General features: G+C 45.8%; 2 protein-coding genes and 1 long non-coding RNA gene across 3 annotated transcripts in view; 1 reads left to right on the top strand and 2 right to left on the bottom strand.

The window, feature by feature from the left end:
• The window catches only part of LOC121832927, a 28,835-nt gene extending 5,887 nt beyond the window's left edge, over nt 1-22,948 (top strand). Inside the window, exon 3 of the mRNA XM_042294387.1 lies at nt 20,424-22,948. Coding sequence (XP_042150321.1) covers nt 20,424-21,404 — 981 coding nt within the window. The 3' untranslated portion in view covers nt 21,405-22,948. The remainder of the gene's footprint in view (nt 1-20,423) is intronic.
• On the bottom strand, nt 10,923-11,876 carry LOC115328792. The gene is made up of 3 exons (XR_005716950.3): nt 11,717-11,876; nt 11,558-11,649; nt 10,923-11,478 (listed from the first exon to the last, which is right to left on the bottom strand). It is a non-coding gene; the product is annotated as an uncharacterized LOC115328792 (long non-coding RNA).
• On the bottom strand, nt 13,180-18,663 carry LOC115328788. The gene is made up of 11 exons (XM_040217702.3): nt 18,237-18,663; nt 16,482-16,738; nt 16,045-16,420; nt 15,307-15,480; nt 15,106-15,181; nt 14,883-14,993; nt 14,548-14,796; nt 14,319-14,490; nt 13,985-14,133; nt 13,683-13,904; nt 13,180-13,240 (listed from the first exon to the last, which is right to left on the bottom strand). Exons 1-10 carry the CDS (start codon nt 18,543-18,545, stop codon nt 13,723-13,725), a joined length of 2,055 nt encoding a protein of 684 aa, XP_040073636.2. The 5' UTR covers nt 18,546-18,663; the 3' UTR covers nt 13,180-13,240; nt 13,683-13,722.
• Nucleotides 22,949-23,282: the final 334 nt, after the last annotated feature.

Below are 23,282 nucleotides of genomic sequence, written 5' to 3'. Positions count from 1 at the left end.
TTAGTGGATATGGACAGACATCATTGCATTGGGAAACTACTTGACCTGTGCTGCGAGAGTGCTGAGCTAGGTTTTTTTGCTATTTATGTCCCAGTGGTAACTACACTGGATTATCCAACCCCTATCTTGGTTTCAACAAACGTGCGAGCAAAACAAATATTACAGCAGCGATAGTCAAGCCATTCCGAGCCTTCATGCTGCGCACGTGTACCCGTGCCAGTGAAAGCTCCGTTCAACTCAGCATCCTCGCACTTTAAGCTACGGCTGTTCCGTATTTCTGATTAAGGGATAGAAATGTGGTTTCTTTCGTTGACATTACACTACGGTGTGGGCTCAAGTTATCTTCCTCAAAATGTTTACTTTTTGAAACACGTTGGCCTGTGCACTTACCTCTTGCCATGCTGCGTGTAACCGGCACATCTTTCGGTTACACGCAGCACATGTTCGGTTGCATGGCTTGCTACCGAAAATGTGCTGCTGTGTGCCATGATGGTACATTTCCTGTAGCATACACTACTTGTTCCGTGATGATGGTGTATGGAACTTATTGTGGCTGCCCATACAACAACAACATGTCCCGTACTAAAGAACTATGGAACATGTTCTGTAGTCCGGTAATACAGTAGATCTTGTGGCAACAAGGTTAGCATGTATGTGTCCCATACTTTGACAGGAATTTTTCTAACAGTGTAGATAGATATTGTTTCACAGGAGTTTTCCCCTAAGTAAACACAAATATATTATCGCATTCAAAGATATATTAAAATATAGATAATAAAGAGACCTTTGTACGCCTTATACGCCCCTTATGCAAGTTATATAAATTTTATGTTCATCGGACAAACATGTAATTTTTTTTTGACAGGGATGTTTTGACTTTTTGCCTATTAGGATTTCTTCCTTTTCACATTTGCATTTGCGGATATTTAAAGTTACGCATGCTTCAAAAACCAGGTTCAGAATAATCTGAGCACTTTTTTTTTCTATCATTCCAATCATAGCGATTTCAAAGTCAAAGCATACGACATATATGCATATCTAGATTCGTCGTAACTACGAAAAAAATATCGCGGTAAGCATAGCTAAAGAATGGCTTTACAGCAATCGAGGAAACCCGAGATCGGCTAATTACACGCCGCATTATTACAAAGCAGGTATGGGTAGATTTGGAATATGCTGCTCTTAAAGGGGCCCTCCGGAGCGTTCTGCGATGGTCTATATATGGCGGTAACTCAATCTATGGGTCCTAAGGATCCTAAAAATCGTAAAATTACAGTCATGCGCGGCGGATTTCCCTGTTAAAATTGCTATCAAAGTCCCCGGCACGCCCCCCTTTCTGAGATGACCCCGGAAAACGGGAGGGGCATCTCTTTACGCATCAGCCAATGGCAATCGAAGGATTCCAGTGTCACTGCGCGTCACCGACCGCCGACCCGCGGAGGAATCTCTCCAACGCGCGGACCGTCGTCAAGGGGCCCGGACCAAAGTTGCCCGGACTTTGTGCTCAGCATTCGTCGTTCGTCGCATCCCACGGTCGCGCTATGGACCTTTCGGACCTAACGTCTCTAGAGCTCGAAATCCTGGAACGGACAGCTGACATGGGTGCCATATCCTACGATTCGACCCCGATGCGCGACGTCGACGAACGCAGCGCCGCGGGCACCGACTGTGGCAACGACGAACGGCCGCGCCGCGGTGAAGCGAGTCCGCAAGAGCTGGAAGACGCACCCGACGATGGAACCGGGCGGCTTGGGAACACGGACTGGTACGTGGTGCGCTCCATTATACCCCGCTTTAATGGGTAATTGATGCGTGTTTTCTGCGAAGGTGTCTATGTGGTTCCTGCGCGCCGATGGAGACCGTCGTCGAGTGCGTCTGCTGCCGCGAATACCCGGCCGTCGCACGGAAGCAGCAGGGCCGGCAGGGCTGCGTAACGGGCCACCCGGACTTCGAGGCCCTGTGCCTCAACCCTGAGGTGTTGAGGTTGGCCTACCTCAACATGCGGCACTACGGGCAGCAAGGGATGGGCGCAAGTGCCAGCGAGTGAGTACGATGTCATGCTTTGCGCGTGAGCAAACTCACCATGTCTCGGTGAGGACCGTGCCCTCGGCAACTACGTTCACTGTCCGATTCACAGCGTACATACGTACTTGTAATAACTTGTTGTTAGGCTAGATGAACGTTTAGCACCATCCTGGGAAGCGGTCGATGAATTGTTTGTGTTGCCGATAGTGAAATTAATCATAACCCCCACTGTCCAGGCGCAATATAGCGCTCCAGGGAGGCTTTCAAGAGACTAAATGAGAAGCAGCCTGCCTAGTTACCACCCAGTCATTTGTTCAATACAGAAACACGGACACTTCCAACTGCTGTCCCACTATAAACTACACATATTCTTATATGTTCTAAACGAACTGTTCTGACGAGACCGCCCTTTTCGAGCGTTACACTTCTTCCCGTTAGGCCAGATCATGGAGAGCTATTTTTCCTTGCATTTACGGTTATCAGTTTAGATATGTCATTTTCTTGCTCTGTTTAGATGCAATGTTATGCAACAATAGCACTATGAAATTTATGACAGTCACATGGCCTCGTCTCTAGTCGAGACGGCCTCGTCTCGTCGAGAGCAATAGAAGGCGACACCTTGGATGTACATATGCTTTGGCGTTGTCCCCATGCCCAATGCTCCCTTACCTCCCTCTTTTTCACCCTTCTCGACCCTCTGACTAGGCAGGCTGGCTCACCCCCCCACCCCAGCTTCAACTCGTTGATACACTACTGCTCCTACTGGTACAGCATGTCCATGCTGTACCGGGTGAGCACTGGTGGCCCCAATCAAGCACCGGACTATGGTGTAACTAATAAAGGTTCCCTCTCTCTCTCTTTCTCTGTCTCTCAAGAGAGCAGTGGATATCCCACACGTTTGGCTTTGGCGCAAACGACAAAGATACGCAGTCCGTGTCAGAAACCCAAGTCTGGCTTGCAGCTTGCTCAAATGGTGTCTCTGAACAGAGCCGAATTAGCGCCTGAAGCCCCTCTACAAGCTCGCAGAGAGCAGGTGGCCGCAAAGGCTTGAAAGTCCTACTTTGTCAACGAGAGGCGAAGATTAACTCACTCCCGAGATTGTATTCGTCTCATGCAGTTTCCTTGCTTTTCTGTCTTAGCATAACTCAACAAAGGGTGAAAGCTACTGCCCTTGTGGGCCAGTCTGAGCGACGGAGCTAAGCACGTGCCAAAATTCCACAGGAGGAGTACTTGAAGACATTACGTTGTCACATGCATTGTTCTTACACGCCCCGATTGGCTTGCTGATGCCGTAGCTTTTGCATTTTCCCAAGTTCGGAAAAACGAAGAATTACTGTTTCCAGATTCTTTCCTGCTAGCTTCATGGACTGGACCAGCACTATGCTACAGAACAACACTTTTGAAGCAACAAATAAATAAGCACGAAGTTATCATATTGACGCAGTAATTCGCAACCGTGTTGGGGAAGGATGCTCCAGTCACTTTGTTTCTCAGAGCTAAGAGTCCAGAAAACTGCATACACCTACTTTATCTTGCATGCACCAATGCCTTGTTGCTATCTTAAAAATGAGCTTAGCTATGCCAGCTAAGTTGATGCTGGGCAATCTTTTTGAGAAGAAACAAACACCAACTGCTTCAAGTGCACTGTCAACGTCGACAGTACAGTTGGCACCTTCAGCTCAGACATCCTCGTTTTTTTACCTGGTCTAGTCTCTGCGTGTGACCTTCAAGCCCATCAAAACAGGGGCCGATATCAAAATGACGAAAATCAAAATGTAAAGGCCAAACATTGAAACGTCGAAAAATAAAATGCCGAACAGCAAAACGCCGAAAGGTGAGAATGCGTACATATCTGATCGCCATATTTGGTACGGTATTGGCAGATGCTAGCTGCACCAGTGTGTTGGAATCATGGAAGTGTCTTCTGCAAAATTAGGAGCATGAAAAATGTGCAAGCTGCGCTCGAAGTCGATATCGAGGCAGAAATCAGATTAGAACCTCGCCATCTACCACACAAGAAGCAAAGCATGCGAGAAGAGAGCCTGACAGCCGCTTTGGGCAACTGGGACAAGCTCAACATCCTTAGCTTTCTTTGGGAAATGCACACAAACTATTAGATCATATTCAACAAACAAAGAATTCCTCTGGCAGAACAAATGTTTCTTCCACTTTCTCAATCTAGAACCCTGTAGGTTCGTGTTGAACATAATATTTTGGAATTGTTTGGTCTCTGGTACCGGGTGATTCGGCTAATAGAGATTTCGGCGGTTTGTTCTTTCAGCATTTCGATAATGCATCCTTTCAATTTTTGGGTGTCCCAAGCGAGTGCAATGTTCTCTGGTCAAAACAATCAAAAACTTGAGAACGATGACATAGGCACAGATTGCTGTTGAGTCCATGGATGCCACTACGTCTTTCCTCTAGAAGGCAAGTGGAGACTTATATTCCAACCCTATCGGCAAAAGTCATATTCTTTACTCCAGTATCCAAATTGTCAGAAGGGGCTTTAGACGGTGTTTGCATGCTTTTTGGTCAAGAAACTACACAAAAAGGCAGTCATTGAAGGCTCATTGCTCTGGTTCGTGCACCGTTTACAATGCAATGGCAATGCGAACTAGAAACCTTCCATTCGCCCAGCGATGCAAAGTATCCCCCCTCCCCCCCCCCCACACACACACACCAGCAATGTAAAACACCCCCCTGAAACAAATTTCTGGCTATGCCACTGCAGGCCATGCACTCAAAAAAAAAAAAAAAATTTCCTCCTTCCCATACTATAATTGTCAAGGCAGTGCAGCCATATGGGGGGCGTACCATACTGATTTACGATTTATTTTTCCGCAGATATTGTCCACTTAGGGGTCGGTAGGTGTGTCGACCTCCTCAACGTAGTCCCCCTGGAGACGAACGCACTGGTTCTAGTAGTGTGGCAGCCTTTCCGTTCCGAGACCACTCTTTGGGAGTGCTTCGCACCCACGCCTGGACAGCCGCTTCGAGTTCACCAGTGTCCATGAAATAGGGTCCTCATAGGTGGTTTTTTTCATGGTGCTGAATGGCTGATGGTCACTGCGGGCTAGGTTGAGGGAGTACGGTGAATGTAGGGATGGGCATTGTCATGCTGCAAGAGCGTACCTGCCGCCCCTTTCCCTGGCAGCTTCTCGTGAATCGCGCAATCACCTGAGGGTAGCCACATACGGGGCGATGTTGATGGTGGTGGCCGGTTACATGCAGTCAATGAGCATAATGCCCTCCGTATTCAGAAAGCCACGCGAGGATGTCTTTGCGGACATTGATGACTCGGAGGCATCTGTCCAGGCGTGGCTGAGACACACTTATAAACAGTGCAGGAATGTGATTGCTGCGCCAATTGCGCCAAACTGCACCAAGGGGCTAACTTTGCTACATCCTGCTACATTTCACCGAAATATGGCTAATCCGTGCCAAGCCTGCGCCAAAGAAGCAATTTTGGTCGCCTTTCATAAACGAAACGAAACTGAGAACCGTAATTGAGCATGCGTAAGCTAGGTCGCACAAGACGCCACCCGACACAAAGTACCCTGTATTAATCGTCTATTTGGTCTTGCATGATTTTTCCCCACGTCTCGCGTTTCGTGCACTCGTCGTCTCAGGAATCTCGTCTCGCGTCTTTTTTTTTTTTTAGCGGTAGACACGGGCGTGTGCGGACTCTCAGACGTTAGTGTATCGGGTGCCAAACATGCCGTCATGCTGTGAGACAAAACCACGTTTTTGCGCGGCGGGAGTTACTTTTTGAGCTGAAGCGCTCGCGCGACGTCGTGTGTTGCCGTCCCCACGTCGCTGCAGATATGGCGCTTACTAAACTGAAACGCATCGACATTCCTGCTCTTGTTTAAATCATACGCTGCTATAAAAATCCCTCTCTAACTCAATGACTGCTTGGCAAAGTTTTGATTACTTAAGTTTTTCCTGGTGGGCTTTCTTTCGAGAGGGACCCCGGTACGTGAAAAATCTGCCGCAAAAGAAAGTTGGTGAAGAGAAGTGAGCTAAAGCAAAGAAGGCAATGTCTGCACGCTGAACCCGCACAGCGTGCTTGTTTGTCTCGAGTTCAGTCGTTGCACGAAGCGCTCCAAGAACTTTTTTGACCTTGATTCGCAGTGTCTTGCATCGATACGCTCAGGTTCTTTTTTTCTGTGTGTTTAGCCTGTACCTCGCCTGCCGGCCTGGCAAGCACAAGTCGCTGGACTGTTTATTGTCGTATGCTGGACAGTTACATTTTGCATACTATTTTGGGAACCATGCAGTTGGCGACGGAGCGCGGAGTGGCATGGTTTCGGTTTCGGTCGAACAGCCGTTGTCTCCGCCCGCGCGACGAAGCACGTGTAACTGCAAGCCTGCCGAAGTTGCCCTTACGTGCATGTGAACATCATTGCAACAAAGGCACCAGCCGGGACGCTTGCAATGCGTTGTTTTACGTTTGCTTACTTTTTTTATAAAAATCTGCCACGTCAAGAATTTTGGCGGTGCCAGAAGAGTCCATGTGCGTATGGCAGCTGCCTAATTTGCTGTGCCAAGAGCTGCACAATAGTTTGTGCTCACTTGATTGTCACAAGGGGGGACGCCACAACAGCCATACTTGCATCTGCTCGTTTTCTCTGTCGTAACTTTGCCGGCATCTGACAGCATGACACTTTGGCTCCCGTAACATATTTTGTTGCCACTTTGGGACGGCTTTTGGTCCATGGGAGGTATATAGGGCAGTAAACACCCCAGTCAGAGACATGTCAAGGCGTCCTGCCCTCCAATCCTTCCTAGCTTCGATCCCTTAATCCCCTGATCTAGTTGAAAAGCCAAAATCTCAAGGTGGGGTGATAATTATTGGGTGTCTGGGTCTTGATTTACACTATTTTTGGATGCAGATACCAGACACCCTGAAGCCGGTGGATGATTATCTCGACATGTTCCTTGTGGTGCCAGCAACACTTGCACCGCTGGTGTGGCATTCTTTGCACGCTATGCTGGGATAGTTTTTTAGGAGTGCCATGTCTGGACAGCTTATTCAGAAGCAGGCTGTCGTCGTCGAGATCCATGCTTTTTTTTTAACGGATGATGTTGCAGTGCCCACATGGGTGAGTATGACAGAAAGGATTCGAGATTGGAATAGATAACCAAACACTATCGCATCATTTTTCGTTAAAATATTTTTCTAACAACACTATTCATTGAAATAAACACTGAAATTCAAAGTTTCTCGTGCAAGAATGGGGAGGCCTGGGGGTGCTCATATGTATCCCCACTACTCTGATGATAGTAGTGTCACCTCTAAATCAACACAGCATAATGGAAGACATATCGCAGTCTAAAACGGGAAAAAATGTTGATATATGTGTCTTGCAGATGCGTATATGACCAAATAGCAAATGATTGCGGTGCCCTGAGCCCTAAGGTATTCAGGACCAATAAACACATGGGGGTGGTAGCAGCTGTCATGGCAAATGGAAGCTGTCAGAATGACATGTTCGGATATTGACACGGATTGTGTCGGAGAGACATGAAATCACAACTGCTGGAGCCACTCCAGTATTGCATGAGCACTTCAGCTCGTATGTTTACACCAAAACTGTTCTGTGCGAGCTTCATAGAACACTCATGGCCAGGCTGCTATTCTCAAATCCCTAATCACCAGTACCAATGCCAAGCTTCGGCAGTGCCAGCAGCACTTTAGACAATGTTAAATTGGGACGTTCTCTGATGAGTTCACATTCCCTGGCACTTGTGTGCAGGAAACCTTTGCAGTAGGTGTGTGCGAATATTGGTTCAAATTGAATAGTATGTTTGCCATAACCTTTGCGCTGCAAAGGGAAGCCGATGCAACCGGCTCTTTTTGCGCTGTTGATGCTAGAAACGACAGTGCACTATTTGATTCAAACCAATATTTGCACACCACTGCTTTACAGGCTTACGAACTGCACTGTTTTGTCCCAAATTAAACAACATCATATGGGGAGCTTTCCACTGTTCTGGATGAATGGCTCCCATTCCCTCTGGCCAGTGCACATAATTTTCATGTGTCCTTCCCAAAACACAGCGATGCAATATTCGTCACCAACACCAATGACAGATATTATCTACAATTGTGAACTGGGACCCTGTGAACTTATTTTATGTATCATGACCACGCAACAGATATTCCTTCCTTGTTAATTCCGGTGTATAACTGGTTGTTGTGTCGATTGGAGTTGGAGGTGCGTTAGGAAAACCAAGGCCTATAGTTTTTTTTTTTTTTTTTTTAAACTCTGGAGCATTTAGAATGAATCTACAGCAGTTCACTTCAATTTGGCTTCCATGTCTAGCCCATCCGACATGGACTGCCAAATAGGGATTCTGCTATGAGATAGCTGGAGTGGACGTAACAGAAAAGCAGAGTATGATTACATGCCCAGAGAAATGAAAACAAGTGTAGAATTTGCCAACAGAGTGATAGGCTTTGCTTCTTACATCCAATCTCTGTCATTGTTCCAGGCACTACAGATTTGCAGCCTACAGGCAGTGTGCCCTGTGGCTGTGGAGCCGCTTGGGAAAGAAGAATAGGCGGCCCCTGCCATCCTGTGTGGTCAAGACAATTAGGGGCAGGTACCCTGCTGACGTGTATGCGGGCTACAAGGATGCAGAATAAATTGCGTTGACCTAGAGACCACGCAACCCCCTTCCCTTGTCTCTTCACCCTCCCTGCATGTGTGTGAAGTCGCTCGTAGCCATGAACGAAATCCTCTAAATCACGTGACCTATTATCTACGATATCACGTGACCATAACTATGATCACATGATCGTAGTCAAACCAAAGCCAGTGCACCTACGTCACATTCAGTCACACGACGAAGCCGCCTCGGTGGCTCCGAGGCGAGAGTGCCGGCCTACGGATCCCCATGTGGCGGGTTCGAATCCAGGCCGAGGTGCCTGCAATCTGATGGAGGTATATTGCGGAGAAGGCAGCTTGGTAATCGAGCTTTCGATTGCACGTCAAAAGATCCCCAGGTGGTCGAAATTAATCCTCGGTCCTCCGCTGGGGCGTGCCAGATGCCCGTCGTTGGTTTGGCACGTAAAACCCCCAAATTTGATTTGAGTCGCACGACCGGATTGCTTCATTTTCCTCCTAGAATCCAAAGGCTGTCATCAAAACTACTAGGGCGTGAGAAGTGCTCATTTGGAACACTAACATAAGCAGTAAAATTTGGCACCCACTAATACCATTTTAAAGTAAAGATAGAAAAAGCACCGATGTCATGTTCGCACTAACAGTGTTGTGCAGTGTACTTCTACTTTCTTCTGGATCTGTTCTTTCAAATGGAAAAACTGCATATAACATGGAAAAATCTGACTGCATGAAGCTACAAGATGCTTCCCTACATCAGCCGTCTGAGCGTGCCGGTGCGATGAGGCGAAGAAAGGCGAATTGCGATTGCTGCAGTTTTCAGAGGGACGTGGTCGATTGTTCCGAGGGTCTGGATGACGACGTGGCTAACATGACAAACAAATGACGTTCTGCTTGGGTGACTATAGTCCACTTCAATGCAGCGAACGACGGAGAGGAGGTCGCCTCCTCTCCAGCATTCGCTCTACTAAAGTGGAAAGAGGTGGGAGGAGCTTCCACTTCGTTCTTGACCTGTCACCGACTATAGGCATGCTGTAAATTGTATTACTTTTTTTATTTAGAATTCATTGCCAACCTACATTTCATTACTGTACTCTCAACATGTGCTCTAGTATAGACTTTTCCAGTCCAAGCCTTCTGCGAAATCCTTTTTTTACTTGGCTGTGGAATGCTTTTTGAGCATGCACAATAGATCCCCTGCATGGAATATTCTATGCCTCCACAGCCCAGTTACCCTGGATTTTTCCTCCCGGTGGTAAATAGGATCTGCTTATATATTTCAGTGAATACTACGATTGTTAGTTTATATTGTCGTTATAATTGGCAAGTATACCCTCACATCATGCAAATACTTTGAGGAAATGGCACAATTTCGGTCGGGTTTTTAGTTAGGCATAGTGCAGTATTCTAGTTACATCGACCCATGTATTGACCTCACAATGCAGAAATCATCCAGGGGATCACAAAAGTAGTACTACCATCGGCATCACTTGTTCTCAATTATGAAATTATTTCCTTTTGGTCATGCAAATTTCTACACCTTCCAGGTTCTGGTACCGAGAAGTCAAGTTGTTGGAAAATTAATGCAGTTTATTTCAATCGTAAGGTTAGCGAATGTGCCTCACTTATTTGCAAGCAGGTCAATAATGACAGAAGACAAATGTTGCAGACGGGGGGAAAACCGTGGTGTAGACTGGAAAATGCAGCACTGTTTTTAAATTGCCATAAAAAACTTCTGTTAATATTTCCAGTGTTATATGCAACCACCCCACTTATGTTATTGCTGCATTACCAGCCTACCTCCTGGATGAAAACCCCATTTATTGGAAACACGGGCGGGCTGCCCCGCCTCGGTGCAGTCTCCACAGCATGTCCGCTCATCAGCACATGAAAAGAAAGATGGATAAGGCATTGTGTTACAGTCTTCAGAAAAGTGTCGGTTGGGTTCCGAAAATACTTCAATTTTCTAAAACTGCTGCGATGGGCTAAGCTTGTGAACTGGGGATGGGATCTCTGGTGCAGAACTACATGCTATTCAAAATAGCACTTGATCCGCCTTCATTGTGGTGTGCCCACAATGAATATGACAATACGGTCACCGATTTCCTCGATCTTGAAAGCTTGACGAAAGTAATCCCTGGAGAAGGGGAACAAGAGGGACAAGGGACAAACATAAATCTCCAAACACAGCTTGCACAAATTATAGCTAGGATCCTGCGTTCTTGAATTTAATTTTTTTTTAGCAAAATTAGAGGGTGTTTTTTTTTGTTTTGTTTTTTTGAACCATCAATTTGGAGCTTCCATTTATGTACGCAAAGTTCGGAGTCTTTCGGCATTTTCGATGAGGCAAATGAAAGGTAGAAAACAGCACTTTGTGAATTTAGTAAAGCAGTATTTTCATATGAGAGCGCCGTATTCATCTACTGTCGTAGAGGGCCTACATCATTTTTATTATAAGGGGCTACATGGCAACGGAAGTTGACACTGCAATAAGAGGAGAATTGCAAAAATTGTTCGAAGATTCCGGGAAATATAAAGACTGGTGGGGGACCGAAAAATTAAGTTTTTCAAATGAATCTGAATCAGCAAAATTTTAACGGCTAGTGTTTTTTGGAGTTTATCAGGTTTATCTGAGAACGCAGAACCCTAATTACAGCTAATGGACTGGGAAGAATTATAGCACTGGCCTGTCCTCATCTCCTAATGCCTCTACTGTTGGCACTGATGTGCCAACAATAGAGGTGCACCATGCTGGGCTTGAAAAATCCGGCTTGAGAGGGCAGGTGCCAATGCTTGCATCTCTCCATTACGCTTGATCGTGGCCCTAAAATCAAGCATTATCAATAGAGGAGATCCGCATTTCTGTGAAAAATGATTGCAGACAGATCTAATGTCCTCCTTACTGTCGGTCAGGGTGTCCTAACGGAAAACAATGATCTATTTTGCAGCTCGGCTGTTTTCTCTTGGGTCTGTCTGCTTGCATTCGCCGTACGTTCTGCAAAACAAAGCGGTTATTGCCTACCATGGTAGTTTTCATTAGGACGAGGCTCCTGTGTGCTTACCACTGGCAGCATGAAAGATAGAACCAGGTCTTTGCTTCCTGCTGCTGTCCACCTCGTTGACAGACTTTCCAGCCAACAGTGAAAATTCAGACTTGCATAATTACATTCCTAGACATTCCAAGTTGGGCTAGATGGGCGTTCACACTGAAGTTAGTGTCGTCCTCACCGCAAGTTGAGCTGTAGCCTTGAGTCTCGCTGTTTGGTGACTTTTCTGTGAGTCCGACATTGCCACCGGCTAAAGTTCCTTGCCCTCTTTTGAGATAGGCATGCCATGACCAGCTTGATTAGGCCCTAAAATGGAACATTCTCATGAGGAGAGATCTGTATTTCTGTGAAAAATGATTGCAGACATATCTAATGTCCTCCTTACTGTCGGTCAGGGTGTCCTAACGGAAAACGATGATCCATTTTGCAGCTCGGCTGTTTTCTCTTGGGTCTGTCTGCTTGCATTCGCCGTACGTTCTGCAAAACAAAGCGGTTATTGCCTACCATGGTAGTTTTCATTAGGACGAGGCTCCTGTGTGCTTACCACTGGCAGCATGAAAGATCCAACCAGGTCTTTGCTCCCTGCTGCTGTCCGCCTCGTTGACAGACTTCCCAACCTACAGTGAAAATTCAGACTGTTGCATAATTACATTCCTAGACATTCCAAGTTGGGCTAGATGGGCGTTCACACTGAAGTTAGTGTCGTCCTCACCGCAAGTTGAGCTGTAGCCTTGAATCTCGCTGTTTTGTGACTTTTCTGTGACTTCGACATTGCCACCGGCTAAAGTTACTTGCCCTCTTTTGAGATAGGCATGCCATGACCAGCTTGATTAGGCCCTAAAATGGAACATTCTCATGAGGAGAGATCTGTATTTCTGTGAAAAATGATTGCGGACAGATCTAATGTCCTCCTTACTGTCGGTCAGGGTGTCCTAACGGAAAACGATGATCCATTTTGCAGCTCGGCTGTTTTCTCCTGGGTCTGTCTGCTTGCATTCGCCGTATGTTCTGCAAAACAAAGCGGTTATTGCCTACCATGGTAGTTTTCATTAGGACGAGGCTCCTGTGTGCTTACCACTGGCAGCATGAAAGATCCAACCAGGTCTTTGCTGCCTGCTGCTGTCCGCCTCGTTGACAGACTTTCCAACCTACAGTGACAATTCAGACGGTTGCATAATTACATTCCTAGACATTCCAAGTTGGGCTAGATGGGCGTTCACACTGAAGTTAGTGTCGTCCTCACCGCAAGTTGAGCTGTAGCCTTGAGTCTCGCTGTTTGGTGACTTTTCTGTGACTCCGACATTGCCACCGGCTAAAGTTCCTTGCCCTGTTTCGAGATAGGCATGCCATGACCAGCTTGATTAGGCCCTAAAATGGAACATTCTCATGAGGAGAGATCTGCATTTCTGTGAAAAATGATTGCAGACAGATCTAACTTCCTCCTTACTGTCGGTCAGGGTGTCCTAATGGAAAATGGTGAACCATTTTGCAGCTCGGCTGTTTTCTCTTGGGTCTGTCTGCTTGCATTCGCCGTACGTCCTGCAAAACAAAGCGGTTGCTTACCATGCAAGGCTGTATTAGGACCAGGGTGTAAGATAGACAGGTGGGGAAACGAGAGCCAAATGAGCGACCGGATTGTGTACCCCTCGGTTTTCTTTTTTTCTGTGGCGCCATCGATGTGGAGCACCGCAAACTCTCACTCCAGGTGGGCGACTGGCTAAACTGACGGAGATGGTTTCTCGTGGATTTTCAATAAAGACTGTCGTGCTCTCTGTTTATTTTGCGCACTCTCCCATAAAGTTCCATGCAAATCCGATTCCGATTTTTTTCCTCTCGCCGCAGCGCCATCTGTTGCAAATCGGGGGTACCCGCAAGCAGACGAGTACACAATCCGGTCACGGCGCTGCGGTAGGCTTCTATGGGCCGTTTCCCCACCTGCTTATCCTGCACCCTGATTAGGACCAAGGTCCTGAGTGCTTACCTGCGGCAGCATGGAAGTCCCGACCAGGGATTTGATGCCGTTACTGGGGACTGTGGCCGAACCTGGACATTCGTGCTGCCACGAGTTCCTCTTTTGGAGGCCTTGTGTAGGCTGCAGTCATCGGTGCCGGGAAGACGACGGTGTTGGCCCTCGATGCAGCAGCCAGGGACCGCCACTGTTTGCTGCTCTCCATTGCCTCCTTGATGAGCTTTCCAACATACTCTAGAATTCAAACCTTTGCATGATAACATTCCTAGGCTCTCTGGACAAGGCATTCACACTGCAGTTAGTGTTATACTCACTGTAAGTGGGATCCGTAATCTCTGGTCGTGCTGTGTGGTGGCCCTTTCGTGCTTTTGATGTTACGACCGACCAACGTGGCTTGCCCTCTCGTGTGACGGCTTGGCAGTGGTTTGAGTTTTCGTTGAAATGGAGGATTGCAAGTCGAGTCCTGCAAGATGGTTACATTTCAGTGATGGTAAAGTGTGCCACTTACAAAGAGTGGTTATTCTGGCATCAATCCAATTCCATTATCTGATCATTAGGAAGAGACTGTCAGGTTTGTCGCATTGTAACCAATGGACTGGATGAAAGTGTCCAAACAAAGGAAATGTGATTGTAAATTGGTTGACTTACTTTGCAAGCATGCCTTCTGGGCTGAAAGCCTGGGACTTCGGGGCGAAGTCTATCAGGACGCTGTGGAACGCCTCCAAAGCATATGTCTGGCCATGTGGAGACATCTGTGCAAGGTCCTTCAGGAGCAGTTTGTTGCCAGTGATGCTCTTGAATTGGTTGTAGGCCTGCGAGTCTGAGGATGATACAAGTTTTAGAAAAACCACCTTCATTTGGAAGAACAAAAACATACTGGGATCCATCCATGGTCGTGTTGGCTCTGGCATGTCACCATGGAGGCACCTTCCATAGGTTCCTTCGTGCCCCGAGTGTTTGTTGATGACATGGTTGTGCATGCTGAGCCAGATGTCGATGAGCAGCTTCTCGTCGCCTCCTGCAGCCCTTGCTGACCAGTACATATGGTTTGTAGCTGTCTGGATCCAGATTTGCAGGTCTTGGCATCCAGCCCGTTTGCTTGCTGCTGTCAGCTTCTTTTTCACACCTAAAATTCAGAGTCGTGTCAGGGAAACCTGCAGCGTGATCGCTGGAAAATAAAGGCTACACGAATGGCCTGTTAGGATTGCTTACTTTTGGAGATGTGCCATATGTCAAAGAAGTGGTCAATCCCGGGTTCGTGCGTCTTCATGTGCTTTCGTGTGGCAGGGTGACGGTCAGTCACCAACGATCGGATCTTGATACCTGCACCATTAGGTTTCCGAAGATAGCAAAAGAATAAGTGATTATGCCAATTTGAACAGAGTGCCTGAAAGGCCGCCGAGTAGTGATATACATGAACTAAGCATGAACATACCTTTCTCCTTGAAGAATTGCAGCTGCTTGAGGAGGCCCTCCTTCTCCATGTTGACACTGGCCATGGCCTGTTCAGACTAAAAAAAGGTGTGAAATGAATATTTTACCAAAATAGTGCATAGCAGTGAAGTAACTGATGACATAACACAAGAGAAAGATTATGAGATTGTTGCAACTGGTTCACGTAAATTCGACTACTTGCCTCTTTTAGCTGGACCTGGACAGAGTGTAGAATCTTGTTGATTTGCTCGACGTGGACTGTGTACGTCAGGTACTTGGCACAGAACCCAGGGGAGTCAAATCTCCCGTCAGCAGAGATGTCCACCTCTTTGTTCTGCAACTCGTTGAGAAGTTCTTGTTGCTCTTGCAGCCAGACCTGTTCATGCAGATAAATATTGCTTTAGAAAGGCATGGAGCATACTACAATAGTCCCATCTGTTTATGTATGCATAGTGTAGTGTTGTAGAATGAATGACTGAGTGAAAGAAAAAGGAAAGCACAATGCAGCGAGTTTGAATGTGACTTAGATTGTGCTAGGTTGTGATTTGTGTTTTTATGTTTGTGTATTTCATAAAAGAGGCAGCAGGCCGCCCGTTACCTCGAAGCTGCCCTACCCTTTTCCATTCTGACAACCACCCTCTGTCTCTTGACTCTCACGGGGAACCTGACTCACTCAACCCAATGCCAGACAGGGAACTGCCCCAGGATACTACACATAGCAGAAATAAATTAAAGTATCGTGGATTTAGTAGCCCATGGCACATATGTAACATGATGTATAAAATTTTATCTCTTAGCACTATACCATTGAAGTGGCATACTACAAGAAGATATTTATTCATTTAACCGAAGTGTGACTGGGGCTCCAGTTTTGTACCTCATTGGAAAATTGGGTATATGGGAAAAAAATGCAGTTGCAGTGTCCCGGAATATTGCTCACCTTGTGGATTGCAGGTAGAGCGAAGGCCTTCCGATGCTCGTAGAAGCTCGAGTCGGAGATGACCTGCACGTTCATATGGCGTAGCATCCGCAGCGTAGGGGCAATCTTCACTCCAGAGAAGACCAGGTGGCTGGTCAGCAGTATGTTCCCTGCTGGTCTGCCGTTGACGATGGGCTGGCTTTTCCATGTGCGCATGTGCTCCACAGGGCAGATGCTGTAGACTGTGATCAGTGTGCCGGTAGTTTCGATCGTTGTTTGGCACAGTCTTGAGCACTCTTGGCACGTCTTGAAAAGCTCCCTTAGGCAGCTCTCGAACACCAGAAACTGGCGCTCTTCTTCTGGTGGTGGTGGTGGAGCTGATGCACCATGCTCGATTCTGAAATGGGATCATGTGAAGCATTCTTTACAGATTCTATGTGTTTATATGCACAACTTACCTCTCGTAATCCTCGCTGTGAGACGGAGAGTAGGTTGCGTCAGAGTCTGGCATGTTGCTGGGAACAGGAGATGTGCATTCATATGGCACCCCACTGCTACAAGTGGAGAAGGCAGACTCGGGTGGATGCGACTGTGCAGGCACGTCTGCGACAGGGACAGGTGGCACCACTGCAGGGATGTTTCTTTCAGCAGTACAGTCCCTGAGGGTCATTTCTGCCTCGCAGGGTGCAGGCAGTCCAGTTGCCGAGGCCTGAGTCTGCAAAGGGCACTGTTTATTACACATTTCATATTTTTAAAATTAAAGGGTGCAACTCGAGCACTCCACACAATGCCGTCACCGCGGCAAACATCCTTGATGCCTAGTTTTTTAGCTGATGGCAAACATCCATGAATTGTTTTGTAGCCTTTCCATAGCTTAGAATTTCATGCACTCAACCAAAGCTCTCACTGTAATACAAATCTAAGGGATGCCTCACTCTTTATATTTGTTTTTATAACTTACATCACCATCTATATTTTCAGTCTCTAGCTCAGCAACAATAAATGTTCATGTCGCGATATGATGTCACATTACATACATACGTAAAGCTGCAGCTTGACATGTATTTACCAACCACTGAAGGAAATGCAACCAACGAGCACTTATAGCCGCAAGTGGGAAACATACAGCAACTGCCATGAGTTCTCAGTGTCCAGAAGTGCCACCAAGCAACAAAATCATGGCGTGCATTTGCTATGTGCATACAAATTTGCAAACGCGGGTTTGCACGCAATCGTGGGTGCAGGATTGTGAGAAGAAAAAAAAAAAACTGAGTTTGCTCACAAGAGTAGATATAAAAGAAAACCTGCTTGTTAGTAGTCACGGACACTTGGAACTTTGCTAAGCTGATACGAAAGGGTTCCTGTCTGTAAACAAGCTGGGAAAACATGTATTGACTTTGGGTGGGTCAATAGCAGAGGGGGGTGGTGATGGTGGTACCATTAGAGGCGATTTATGACTCTGTCCTTTTATCTTATTTGTTCGTGTTTTCTTTTTACAAATGAGTTCGATCCTGCAGATGGTGCATGCTGATAGGGTTCTTCGTTTTCGGGTAAAACCCGATAATACCTAATTTTTCTCCCCCGAATAGTTCTGATGAAAATCGGGTTAAACCCGATTTCTCCCCGAAAAGCAGTGTTGAAATCACCTGCCTTGATAGAAAATATGAACCATTCTGGATCTGTTTAATTCCTTGGTCATCAGTTGATGGTTACAATTTTCTTCGATTTGCGTGACCTCCGCAAAGATTCACTTCAGAGCCGATCAGAAGGTAGAAACATATCCTATGCCTATATAATATATTTTGTTTACTTTTGTTCATGTAAATAACACATTGCACGTATTTGTAATTGATAAAGAAATCCCGAAAAAAAATCCGAATTTCGGAATGGTTTCTGGAAAAACCCGATTTCTTCCCGATTATCACCCGGAAAAATAGCGCCCGATTTTTTCCCCCCCGATTTTTGAAAAATATAAAACCCGAAAATGAAAACCCCATGCACCGCACCATTGGCGCGATAAGCTCTCGAACCGCTAGTCCGGAACATTAGGCACCACTGATCGACTTGACGAATGCCATGTGGATTCCCATGTTACACAAATGCCTCCTCAGTTCTTAGTTCAGAATATAGATACCAGAAGCAGCCGCACTGCGCAACGCAGAATGCCATGTTCGTGACACTCCCAAAAATATTTGAGCCATCGAAAAACTCACCACGACTTTTTGGCGCTTTGGGGGAGGATCGTCGGTCTCATCGGCGACGGGAAGCAGAAGCGTCGGCACAGCATCTGATCGAAGACGGGAACGACGCAGGTCGTCCTTTCGGAAAGCAGTCGGCTCGAAATGTTCGGCACAAAAACGGGGAATGAGAGGCAGGTTCTCAATGTCGTGCCCTCGCCCGGCGCAGCGTAAGCACGCAGTCCTTCGTGGTTCTTTCTGCGGCAAAGAGAAGAATCGCAAGCCCTTGCGAACGTTCTTCCCAGTTTGATGGCGGCACGTCTTGACGAAACAAACGTTCGGCATTTCAGGGAAATCGCTCACTCAAAGGATAAAAGAAACTACTGCAATACGCAGTCGCATTCCACAGATGACAAGGAAAAGTTTGACTCATTCACGTGGAAGGATCGCAAAGCTGGCTTCGGAGTCGCGATCCACGGGAAGAAGGAACACGTGTGTCGCAAACGCACGCTTGCACACGCCCCGGGAAGCAGACGACCCGACGCGCCGACGCATCACCCCCTAGCAACAAGCTTGCGGGGAGAAAACATAGTTCGCTGGCTTTGGAACGATAATTGCAAACTATGTTTCCCGCACCACAATCAGTTTACGTTTTTCTCAAACTCTAATTTACAACAAGCTTAAAAAGTATTGCAATAATAACGTTCGCATTCACCGCGAAATGCAGCATTTCCATTGGTCAAGTTTTAGCGATGGCCAGGGAATGGGCGATTGTCTTTCAAGAGAAAATAGTAACGATATATTTCTACTGCCATTTACTTAATAAACGGTTTTGTACTCTAAAACTTTGTATACATATTAACTTGCACCTACTACGCAATATAACAACATAAACAGACGATCGCAGAAAGCTCCGGAGGGCACCTTTAACTACAGGATAAGACAGCTCAAACGTCCGAACATTGCATATCTCTAGAACCGAACGGTGATAGAAAACATTTAAATAATTTCCTTATAGTAGTTATCAAAAGTAAAGAAAAAACACCAAAAACAGCATGACCGGTAAGGTATACTTCGGTTGCTTTGTCTTAAAGGGGTCATGAAACGCCTTTCCAACTTTTTCCTGTTTCGTTTTCCTCCTCAACTCATAAATCGCACATTCCACCAAACAGTTAAAGAAGACGAAAAGGGGGAGTCCCCTCTTGCTCGCACTCTCGTTTGTGTAATCCCGGACACATCCATTCTCCCCCTAGAAGATTAGCCCGTCGCTCAAAATTCAGACAAAAGTTGCTTTCCCCACCCCGTTCATTCCGAAGCTGACAGTGCTGTTGAAGCTACGTGCTCGTTGGGCCAGCCATACTTGTCACGTGAGCGTGGCAAATGTGGCTGCAGAGAATGAAGTCAGGTGATGAAAGGGAGGCGGCTGATTGGTCCGGCAAGCGCGTAGCTTCCACCACAATGTCAGCTTTGGGGTGAAGGGAATAAGTGACGTCCGGTTGCGTGTGACGTCAGTTTGGACCCGATAACGCGCTTTTGGGACCGCGGATGTATCACAGTGAAAAGGCAGAGAGGTTGCGAAGGGGAGGAGGTACGAAATAGTCCGCTCTGTTTTCAAATTTTCGCACTGAAAGTCAGGCTTTTGACTTTCTACCTTTTTTCTTTTGGTCCACTGAACGATGTGCTATTAGTAAAATCCCAATCTAAAATGATTTATCCCAACCCAAAAATCGTTTCATGGGTCCTTTAAAGGGATACTACAACGAAATTTCGGCGCTCATTTTTTGGTCTATATGTGTTCAAAAAAGCACCATCAAATCGAACATACCAATATAAAAAAAAACCGCGTTGCGGTTTTTTTGCGTGTCTATGACTGCAACTTGCATCGTTTTAGACAATAAAAAAAAATACGACCTTTGGGGTGTCAGTGCCCCTTTAAGTCTTGACGTTGACCATGCATTTCCATGGATTCGAGATTTAGAATATGTAGCAGTGCGTGGCACTACGACCGTCCTCAAGAACTCGCGAAGTAATGGCACATTACACTGTGAGTACAGTAAGGAGGATCTAGAAGTAGAAAGGTTTAAGTGCCACTATTATGGTACTTAAACCAGGTTTAAGTGTCATTAATATTTTTCGACTTAAACAGTTATATTATAGTGTTTGTAGTTTCTTGGTACGACCTCATGTAACTCGAGTTTTCGATGTTTTTTTGGTCTCACGAAGGCGGCCTGCTGGAACAAGTCTAATGGCTGCAACTTCGAGGGTCCCATTTGCAGTCTCTTAAAGCACAACATCGAGTGCGCTTTCCACGTGGTGTCCTGTCCTCGTTGCGAAGTGTCCGTACTGAGGAACGAGATTGTGGGACACTGCAAACATGGTTGCCAAGTGCCCGCCGTTGGGCCCGCAGTGGACGCAGACCGTGCCGTACAGGGATACGACAGCATCGAGCAGGCAAGTAATGAAATCAAAGAAGCGTTGGGCAAGCTCTCTGAAGACCTGTCCTGTCTGCACACCAGCCTGAACCAGTGCCGGGAGGACGTCAGAAAAGCAGAAAAGAGTTCGAAAGAACAACAGGAAGCTCAGTCTGCGACACTTGAACACTTGTCCAGATTGCACATCGAGGGACCTTCTCTTGCAGAAGGCGGATTGAGGGACGTCGCTGGTAAAGTGGAGAAGGGCTGTCAGGCCGGAAACTTCGGCGCAGACGCCGAACGCCCGCTGAACGCCACAGAGAGCACGTGCCAAGGACCACCTCCTAATCACCATGAAAAGGAATTCTACTGGCACTTAAAGGGACTCGAAGCTATGAAGATAGAAGCAAGCGACGGTTGTTTGGTGGTAACTGAGAGCCCCAGGCGCTATTTGACGGGATACAACGTGTCCATCGTATGCAATCTTGAAAAGACTTTCAATGACTTTGTTTGTCATTTTTATTTAAGATTATATCTTGGAGCCTACGATTCAAGCCTTAAATGGCCGTTCAGTAAACAAGTTTACGTCGGTGTCACTCGCCGCTTGGACAATGAGATGAATCGGTTCTCCTCAAGCTCTTTGCGTCGAGGGAATTCTGAGAAATTGCGGAGGCCAGACGGAAATTCCTACAGAGGTTTAGTATACTTGGCTTCCTTGACCCTGGAGAGTCTAGAACGCCGCCGGTTTGTTGATAATGACTCACTGCACATGTCCTTTGAGGTCATACTGTAAAGCCCTTATTGTTCGCGAGCCCTCAATTTTCGCGAATTTCGCGAATTGAAGAATTTGCGAAATTTAAGGGCGCGCGAAAATTTCGGTCCTTAAGGTTTTCAATGCAGGCGTCTGGAATTCTCGAAATTTAGTGGTCGCGATTATGCCATCTGTGACCGATTCGCGAAAAATAGGGGCCGCGAAAATAAAGGGTTTTACAGTATATTGAAAGCCTGCTGACGAACAATAAATTTAAAATAGGAGGACATTACTCTGCTAAAATTAAAATTAGCTTATTACCTGTCCCTCAAACTCGCACTGTTTAATTCACTGTACACTTTTACAGCTGTCTCGGTTTATTGTTTGCTAGTGCTGAATGGCCTTTCAGGCATAGTGGGGAAAAAATGTAGATCCTGATGTATCAGTATAACCAGTTTAATAAGTCGTGCAGGTTGTGCTGTTGATTTAAATGAGACATTTCATATAAAAATAAAATAAAACAAGATAAAAAACGATTTATTATCATAATAATCTGAAATAGTTTATCTTTTCTATTTGTTTCACTTACACCGTAATCAATCAATATTTTTGGTATGTCTGAGGACGTATGTGCTCTTTTGAGAGAAAGGCGCCGCTCTTCTGGGTCAAAATAAAATTGGAGTGGTGAGTTTTATCCTTTTCTTGCACTTGGTTCTTCGGGCACGCTATGTATTGCGCGAAAGAGTGCGAAAGAGAAAAAAATTGTGAGCCATTCCAATTTGTGAAGGTGGCTGGCGAGCGAAACTGTAGAGCACCACCACGCATGATTCACCAAAAGAAACACAAAATCACTTTACGAAATATTTACTTTACAGCATATATACATCATTGTGAAACGGTACTGATGATTGCTTTTTAAACACCATGATATACACTATTGGGTTCCATTACAACTTTGGTGAGATTATTTGCTAAAGTTAAATATATACATAAAATGGTTTGCATATATAAATGCTGCTGCTTTTATATATGTAAAGCAGTGACGACGCCTGACTCGAGAATGAGGAAGCCCATAGTTCTCGGATGTGTCTCCCTTATCAGGTTTTGACGTCTATAAAATAATTAACACTACGAGAGATCTTAGTTTAGACTAAACCAAGATTGAGATTGTAAATTCCTTCAAAATTCTAGGCGTCATTTTTTCGGATAATATGTCGTGGGATGAACATGTTAACTACCTTATTACAAAGCTGTCTAGAACGGTCGGCATGTTAAACCGCCATCGTTATACCTTACCGATACAGGTCAAGGTACTAGTTTATAATTCCTTGTTCGACTCGCACTTAAATTATTGTAATTTAGTTTGGGGTACCACTATTTCAACGAATCTTGAAAGGATACATTTGTTACAAAAAAAAAAAAGAGTAATAAGAGCCATAGCCGATGTCCCATTTCAATCGCATACATCCGACCTATTCAAAAAGTTCCGCATTATCAATGTGCACACTTTGTATTCTTACAGGCTCAGTGCAAGCCTTAAGATAGAGCTAATTAGGAACACAAACTTTCTAGTAACCCTTGGCCGCCTCTCAAAAAATATGATTACTTATCCTACCCGTGCCGCTGAATGTTGGGGGGTGGTCACGCCAAGAACAAATTATGGCGCTCAAATGCTGAGGCACAATATTCCTAATTTACTAAATCTTTACGAATCGAAAAACTTGGACTGGAATAAAATGTCAATAGGGGAAATCCGTTCATTATATATTATGGGTGGTCATGATACCTAGTTAAAACACTGTTCTCGTATTTGATTATATTCCTTTATCTGCCACGGTGAATTTTTGCGTGTTGCAACCTCTGTGTGTATGTATGTTTTTTTTGTTTTTTTTTTGTTTTTCGTTTTTCCTGTTGTGTTCC

The sequence above is a fragment of the Ixodes scapularis genome, unplaced genomic scaffold (assembly GCF_016920785.2).
Source record: "Ixodes scapularis isolate PalLabHiFi unplaced genomic scaffold, ASM1692078v2 PGA_scaffold6__148_contigs__length_123643588, whole genome shotgun sequence".
In the NCBI taxonomy this organism is placed as follows: Eukaryota; Metazoa; Arthropoda; class Arachnida; order Ixodida; family Ixodidae; genus Ixodes; species Ixodes scapularis.
Note: the sequence above shows the minus strand (reverse complement) of the source record. Positions and strands in the feature narration are given on the sequence as shown.